The sequence below is a fragment of the Rosa chinensis genome, chromosome 7 (genome assembly GCF_002994745.2).
Source record: "Rosa chinensis cultivar Old Blush chromosome 7, RchiOBHm-V2, whole genome shotgun sequence".
Taxonomy (NCBI): Eukaryota; Viridiplantae; Streptophyta; class Magnoliopsida; order Rosales; family Rosaceae; genus Rosa; species Rosa chinensis.
Window position 1 is genome coordinate 5,104,115 of NC_037094.1, and position 8,375 is coordinate 5,112,489.

Sequence of the window (8,375 nt, forward strand, 5' to 3'; positions counted from 1 at the left end):
AAAGAGATAACCTGATCGATGGTGATGATCATCAGTTAAGTAAACACACAAACATGAATATATACTGTTTATATGATTGATATGAGAGAAGTGACCCTAACTCTTTATCAGAAATAAGTATGCCTTAGAAAAAGTAATGAGAAAGGTGGAAATTAGGTAGAAATTAAGGGAAACATAATATTTATATAATACATCATGGTAGTTTAGAGGGAACTCCACAATAATCATTAAGAAGCTACTTAATTAATTTCCACATATCTTACATTATTCCAAACAGAAAGAAGAAGGCAATTAGTACACACGTACATATATACTCTCTGATCGATATTCATCGCGGTGTTAAAAAAGGTTATGAGTACTACTGTTGTAGACCTCCCATTGTTTTCCATAGAATTGAAAGTCTGCAAACTGATGTTGCTGCAAATTATGGTGTATGTCAGAACCGATCAGTACCAGCATTATGTAATATATAATTGTACCTCATGTTGGATGCCAGTATTACAGGTTTGATTATATATGCATGTTTGTTATACAGCACAAAAGATTAATCGAGTAGTGGTACTACATACCTCTTGTGAAATTGATCCAGAAGTATTTTGAAGAGAATTGAAAGTGGAAGAGGGGCTCCACTTTCCCATTGTCACCAAGTTAGCTACAGCATCATGACCATCAATTTCAATCAAGTCTTGATGAATATGACGATGAACTACTACCGTAGTCGCAGCTGCTTGGAAGCTGCTTATTGGCTCTTCAACCTCAGCAAGTGCTTCCAATGGAGAATGATTGTTGATGTTGTTGTTGTGGCTTTGAGTCGCTCCAGATTCTTCTCCGGTTTCAAATGTACTCCATGAACTTAATTGGCTCAGGTCCGGCTTCATCTTCTTTGCCTGATCAACATCACCACATGGCTTTGACTGTCTCCCCATCTTTTCTCTAGTTCTTTCTCTTGCTCTCGCTCTTGCCATTTCCCTCGACGCCTTTGCAAGAGGGTTAAACAATGCACTCTTCTTTGGTTGCCTGACAATCCTTTTGATCCGATTTTTGGCAGAAGAAGAAGAGGATGTCCGGCTTACCTTATCAATAATATCATCAGTCGCGACCTCATCTGTACCGGATACAACTTCACACTCGGATATGGAAGATGTGGTTCTGGCTCTAGCACCTGCTCCTGCGGCGGTAGTAGTGCTAGAGCTTTGGTTTTCGTTCTGACCGTTCATTTCTCTTTTTACTTTCTTGATTTCAGCTTCTGCCTGATTGAGCAACCACTCCACCGTCTTGCTGGCCTTGTCAAAGCCGAGCATGTCTTGCAAACCAAAGAACTTTCTGGCAACATCGAGGGACAATCTCATTCTCCGGTCCCTCAGTCCTCGGGCAGTGCTAATCTTGCTGTGCCGGTCCTTCTTGCTAGATCTTCTCGTCATCGGGATCTGTTTCTGTTGTTGTTGCTGTTGCTCACCTTCCTTACCGATCACCACCTGATCATCTTTGTTAGAATCCCCCTCCACCATTGTAGCAGTGAGAGGAGTACCGGTCTGATGATGATGACGATGATGATGATGATGATGATGGGCAAATAAGGTATTTTCATGAAGCGACGACAGGTCATGGTGGTGGTGGTGTTGGCGGAGTAAAACATCGTCGTCTTCAAAGGGAGAGGGGAAGTAAAAGAAAGACAAAGGAGGATGAATATGATGATGAGGGTCTTCTTGTAGATCTTGATCTTGTTTGGAATTGGAAATAACTGAAGCGGAATTGCAATTTGGATTGGTAGTAGAATTAAGAAAAGGCCTACTGTGGATCAAAAAGGATTGGTCATGAGGAAAAGGCACGGCAGGTTCGTAGTAATTGCCAGTAGTACCGGTGCTAATAGCGTTTGAGCTATAAGAAAACATTGTGATGTATATAGCTAATATCTGGTTGTGGTTTTCAAGTTGAAGCTCAACCCTAGTTAGCTGCTGGCTGCTAGTAGTGGTACCAGCTAGCGAGCTAGGTCGAATCGGTTGGCTTGAAATTGATGGATCTAATTGAGAAGGACAAGTGCACCATTGTATGGGAGGATTTTACTTGCTATCTTCAACAGTGAAGACCCGAGAAGGACTAGCTTTGAGAAAGACAGCCATGTGTGTTTTGTAACAAATGCTGTTTTTACCAGCAGAGAAAGCTTGCTGCTAGCTTGAGAAAGACAGCTGCCTCCTCCTGCACATATATATAACACGACAGTCAATACTACTGCACCTAATTTCTGTGTGTATACACTTCTTCGTGTCTTATTGAGTGTAAGCGTGCGTCAGAGAGTTAGCTAGAGAGAGAGAGAGGAGAGAGAGAGTACATGTACATTTACCGTGAAGACCAGAAGGACTGAGAGAGACATGTTATTGGGGGTTGAATGCAGCGCATATAATGAGAGAGAAGAGAGAGATAGAGGAAGAAGGAGGAGGAAGGAGTAAAGAAGGAAGCAGTGAGTAAGGAGGCATTGATTGCAGACCAGGAGCTTTCCTTTTCCTCATCTTTTCTTCATAAAGTTGGTTTTCTCTTTATAACGAGATATTGTAGGAAGTGGGTGGATAGGAAAAAACACCTAGTATTTGTATTGTACCACTTCACGTGGTTACCCGGTGGGAGAGAGTTTTAAATTAAAATATTCCCAAATCGATGGTTTTCGCAATCACCCTCTCCCTCAACGAAGTCGACCTTGAATTGCATGGACTCCACAAAGAGGGGGGCTTAATTTGTGTTTACTCTTGGTGAAAGTACTTCAGTATATGATTTTGTTTCTGAAATATTCAAAAGTAGGTTCCATGCTTTGTCTTGTTTTTTATTTATACTTGATAAATAATATGCTTCAAAAATATTAAAAAGATTCAAAATAGGTTTCCAGCCGGATCGCATTGCTTTCTTCCGACTATATTGCTTGTACTCGATTATTTATACCTCGGGCCAAGTCATTTAGTGTTGCACACGAACGGTCTTGAGAGGAAGAAAAGAAGTTTCAGTTTCAGTTTCAGCAAACACTAAAGATTTAAAAAAATGTTTCAGTTCCATCAATATGTACTAGAAACTATTCACTAGGAGAAGTGAGTGGTTTTATGTCTAGAAGTAGGTATTTAGTTTATGATCGAAAATAATATATTTTCTTATTTATTGTTTATTTGAGTTTTGACTTTTTATTCCTGACAATTAAAAAGATATATAAAGTTATTTAATATTTTAAGGGTCTAAAAGTAAAAGATTTCAGTTATAGTGAGCAAGTCATCTTCTCTTAAATATAGTATTAATTAATGTATGTTTCTTATATTACTTTAGGGCTTTAAAATGACAATGTGTGTATAAAGTTTCAGTTGTTCATATATAGCTATCTTTAGAGTCTAGCTATATATTGATGAAACTAAAACATTTGTTTAGAGTCATTTAGTGTTGCACTCGAAGAGACAACCGACTTCGAGTCTAAAAAAATGCTTCAGTTTCATCAATATATACTATAAACTGTTCGGATGTAGAAGAAGTGGGTGGTTTCCCATCTAGAAGTGGGTAGTTAATTTATGATCGAAAAAAATATATTTTCTTAATTAATTGTTTATTTGAGTTTTGAATATTTTATTTTTGACAATTAGAAAGATATATAAAATTATTAAATATTTTAATGATATAAAAGTAAAAACTCTCAATTATGGTGAGCAAGTCATCTTTTCTTCTCTTCAATATAGTATTAATTTTTTCTCTCCAATATAGTATTCTTATATTACTTTAGGGTTTTAAAATAACAATGTGTGTATAAATGATAAATTGTTTTCTCAACTAGCTCACAAATTATATTAGCATTTTATTATGTCGCATTCCCCATTTTGAGTTCGAAACTTCGAATTGTCCTAAAAAAATATCCATCTTCTTTATAGTTATTGTGTTTTTCCTCCAAGTTATGATAACCAATGCCTCCACGTGGCTGTGTCTAACACTCTAACCCTAGGAGGGAAGGACAATTATTTCACACGAAGAGGCAAAATTGTGAGGACTGCTCTGTCATAGGGCAATGCCCTTTGACTGGGGAGGGCATCTAAATTATGTCACTGTCACCAAAAAGGTTGAAAACTCATCTCTCCTATTATGTAAATGAGTGTCTCCACTAAAAAATATAAAAAATAAAAAGAGAGAGCAGAAAATAGTTCAGGCAAGAATGTACTTCCCCCCATGCGTTATTCTTTCTTTTCCTCGAAATGAAAGCTGAGAGCATTCTCTCTCCCTCTAACTAATAGTTGCTTATCCTTGTACTTGCCACTAACAAAACCCTATCTCATCTCACATGAAAATGGCAATAGTCCTGGTCTATTACCAATTGAAAGCCCTCTTTGATTTTATTCCATTTCTGCTTTCTTTCTTCCTCAAGTTCTTCTTTCCATTTATACACGCCGTTCTCCTTCCCTCCCACTTAGATAAACCATACATGCCACCATCTGTCCCTCTCTCTCTCTCTTTCTCTTTCTAGAGCTTAGCCTGACCTCTTTAGACTGGCATAATTACAAGGACCACATGATATATGTATGTGTGTGCAGATACATGCATTATGTGTGTGTGTGTATCTGTGTGTGCGCGCGTATATTATCGCACTGTAATATTTCATGGCATGGGTTGTTCTGGGGTTGCTATCAAGCAGGAGATAACTATGAAAGAAAAAGAGTGATGAGTGTACCATTTTTAGAGTGGGTGATAGTGAAGTGTACAATAAACCCTAAAAAGTGCTCAGTCTAAGTGCTTTCATATCCTTGGCTGAGTTCTCTGCAGCTGTGTGTCTGTACCATCTTCAATTCTGTGGTTGAAAACACAAGCTACATAGTTAGCTTTCATCACACACATCTATGCATGAGTTCACTGTTTAATTTCTTTGTTCATCACCCTTTTCCCAGATTCATTTGGATATGGGTTTTTTAGGGGATGAACCAATTTCCTGTAATAGCAAGGGTCGAATTCGTATGTAGTGCTTTATTTGGCAATTTTGTATTGCTAAGCATCCCACCCCATTTAAGTTTGTTTGTTAGGTCTCCATTTTTTGGAAGTTTGTTCTTTGGATTGAAAATTAAGTTGCAAGCATTTCAAAGTCCACGTTTCTTTTTCCTACATGATTTTGAACCGAACATGTACTCTATATATATATATATGCCGGATTTAAAGAGAACATCTACAAAGATAATTTTTTCCGGATCTCCCATTTTCAGCATATATTTCACTTGTGAAACCATTCTAGCTAGCTAGTCCATCATATGAAGAATCATTCCTCGAGGAATTATTATGTGGTCCCGGTCTCCCGGAGTGCCACGTGGTAATCTAAGCCAATCATATCACTCGAATTTAGTGGAAATCATGCAATGGGTAAAAAAAACAAAAAAACTTAACAGACCAATAAGAAATAATTGCAAGTCATATGAGCCAATAACATCAACCCGTGGTGGACCATGTTATAATTTCCCTCATTCCTCAAACAATTAGGGGAGATGAGCCGTTTATCACTTGACTGTCATGATTGTAATTGTTGTTTTAAGAGAAAATTAGATATAAACCGAAAAAATCAAGCCTATATTAGGAAAAACTCATCCATATTTTTTTTTTTATTCACACCCAATTCACTTAATTGAACCTTCTTTATATGGTGTATATTATTAATTCATGATTTTTTATTGACTATTTTGCAATTCTAATTAAATAGGATGTTAATTAAAGAAAATCTTCATTAAATGTAGCATTTTTAAATTTGAATTATGAGGAAAAATAAAATCTTCCTTAAATCTAGGTGGGAGTACTTTTTAGCCATCGAGAATTTGTAGAAGGGAGGTTCTAGTTGGACCTCTCCTACTTATTAAACCTCCAATTCACTTTTTTGAATACTTAAATAACTAAGTAGACCTCCTTAATTTTATCAAAACACCCTTAAACAATGAAATATGTATCTTCAACAATTTATTGTTTTTTTCTTCTTATCTCTATCAATTTAATCATGAAGAATTGTGTGAGTAAGATGCCTATATTTTTTGTGTACTTTCAATGACGAAACAAGAAAATGATTCTTGGAGGATCCGAACAAGTAGACAATTACAAATATTTTCTATTAATCCAGATATAGTTTTTTGTTTGTTTGTTTTGCAATATGGATGGTTCTAGAAAAGACTTTGGTTCTTAGAAAAATAACATATATACATCGATTAAATCTAATTATAAGCTTGGATCTTAATTAGTAATAACTGCACCAAGATATTCAATAAATTTAGTTTAAGGAAATTTCAAATTAATATTGTTTTTAATTTACTTTTGTATTAAATGATAGGGCCCTGTATAGAAATTAATTATCTTTACTTAATTGTTTTAGGTAAATTATAAAGTTATATAGGTAATATAAGGAATTTCGGGAAAAAAATTGAATGTTATAGGGGAGGTAAGAAGAGTATTTTTTTGTTCTCTTTATCCTTATTTCTCTTTTCATATAAGTTGACAAAATTTATTGATAATTAAAAAAAAATGGAGGTCCAAATATCAAATTCTGAGCTCCAACTAGAACCACCCTTTGTAGAATCTATTGAGAAAAAAAAAAACAAAAATTATACTTGTTCAACAACATAAACCCTAAAAAAGAAAGGCAAAATAGTCAAATTACCCCCTGATTTATCCCATAATTGTCGATTTACCCCCTGACATTTTAATTTTGATTATTTACACTCTCACTTTTTCAAGTGTTGCCGATTTACCCCCTACCGTTAATTTTTGGACTTTTCATCTAATTTCTTCATTAGCTTGGTTGGCATGTGAGGAGTATTTTCGTTTTTTCAATTGTCTATCAAAAAAAAAAAAATCAAACCAACAATCAATGTTAGATTTTAAGAAAGAGGGATATGGAGAAAGACATGCCACCGATCGATGAACCCAATGATGAAAGGGCACAGTCAACACATGAGCATTCTGGCATCTAGATTTGACGAGAGAGACCATGTCTGGGAGAGAGAGATTTGCCCTGACCAAAAGTACAAGGATATGAGTACATAAGACCTAATGGCAGTGATCCATTTTTACTGTTTTTTTTTAATCTTCTCCACTCTCTTATCTTCTCGACGTTTCAGTTCTCTTCAATGTGGGACTTCTTCACTTGTTGGAGCCAATGAATTTGGCGAAGCCAACATTATGTATGTGGGTATGATATTTGCTTAGTTGTTTAAGTTAAAATCTGGAAAATGATTGGAACAAATAATCCATTTTATAGACCAGGTGTCGTTTGCTCATATCTCTGACTCCATAATTATATAGTCTCAACCATTCCTGTGGTTGAGTAAAAATTGAATTAGATCTTACCCACTACTCTCACTTGGTTGCAGGCGAACAATGGTTTGAGAAATTGTGTCTCTAATCTAATATGCATCATATTTCCATCGCACTTGAAGGCTTATGGGCTTTCTCGGTTAATTTCTCTTGTCAATGGAGGATAATATTTATTGTTTAACATAATTTGGGCACATATTAACTCAAGGTAAGAGACCAATAAAGCTCTCACATATTAATGAAGGATTGTTGGTGACAGATTTCATCTCTCCCCATATCCCTCTCTCCTAAAATCTGACATTGATTGTTGGTTTGTTTAATTTTTTTTTCAATAGACAATTGAAAAAACGAAAATGCTCCTCACATGCTAACTAAGTTAACGGAGAAATTGGATAAAATATATAAAAGTTAACGGTAGGGGCTAGATCGGCAACAATTAGTAAAGTGAGGGTGTAAATAATCAAAATTAAAATGTCAAGGGGTAAATCGACAATCGTTGTATAAGTCAGGGGATAATTTGGCTATTTTGCCAAAAAGATAACATAAATACCTCTTAAGGATGAATAAACCAAACACATACAATACATACCTATTAAACAAGAACCAAAACACAAAATACCTCTTGAAGAGGAACTAACCAAACGACACATACCTATTGAACGTGAAACAAAACACAAATACCTCTTTAATCAGGAATTAACCAAGCGATACATACATATGGAACATGAAGCTTCAATAGGTATTTTAGGGCTTGTGGCATCTTTAGTAATTTTTAACAAAAACATTTTTTATTATTCTAGTTAATAGGTATTTTTTTTAGATGAACGTAATTAATAGGTTTGGGTGTATATTAAAATAATCTTAGGGGTGGCATTTTGAGGAAAAAAAATTGCATTAATTATTCAATTGGGATGTTTACATAAGCTATAAGTACATTAGATAGTCATTGTGGTCCATCCTCAATCCAAACTTGAAATGAAGGATACATAAGCGCATTTCTAGTTAAAACATGCGTTGCTTGATTACATTTCCTAGGAATATAAATACAAATAATTGATTTGAAGAAGTGAAAAAGTGTCTTC

At 35.3% G+C, this 8,375-nt stretch overlaps 1 protein-coding gene across 3 annotated transcripts; it reads right to left on the bottom strand.

Annotated features, from left to right (window-relative positions):
- Positions 1-160: 160 nt before the first annotated feature.
- LOC112179204 (transcription factor TCP18) lies at positions 161-2,814 on the bottom strand. Of its 3 annotated transcripts, none has more exons than XM_024317539.2 (3): positions 2,342-2,814; positions 570-2,196; positions 161-417 (listed from the first exon to the last, which is right to left on the bottom strand). In XM_024317539.2, the coding sequence occupies exons 2-3, from the start codon at positions 1,890-1,892 to the stop codon at positions 340-342; spliced, it is 1,401 nt and encodes a 466-aa protein (XP_024173307.1). In that variant the 5' UTR covers positions 1,893-2,196; positions 2,342-2,814; the 3' UTR covers positions 161-339. The 3 variants fall into 3 exon arrangements, with proteins under 3 accessions (XP_024173307.1, XP_024173308.1, XP_024173309.1); XM_024317540.2 differs by having other exon boundaries at positions 2,336-2,814; XM_024317541.2 differs by having other exon boundaries at positions 2,330-2,814.
- Positions 2,815-8,375: the final 5,561 nt, after the last annotated feature.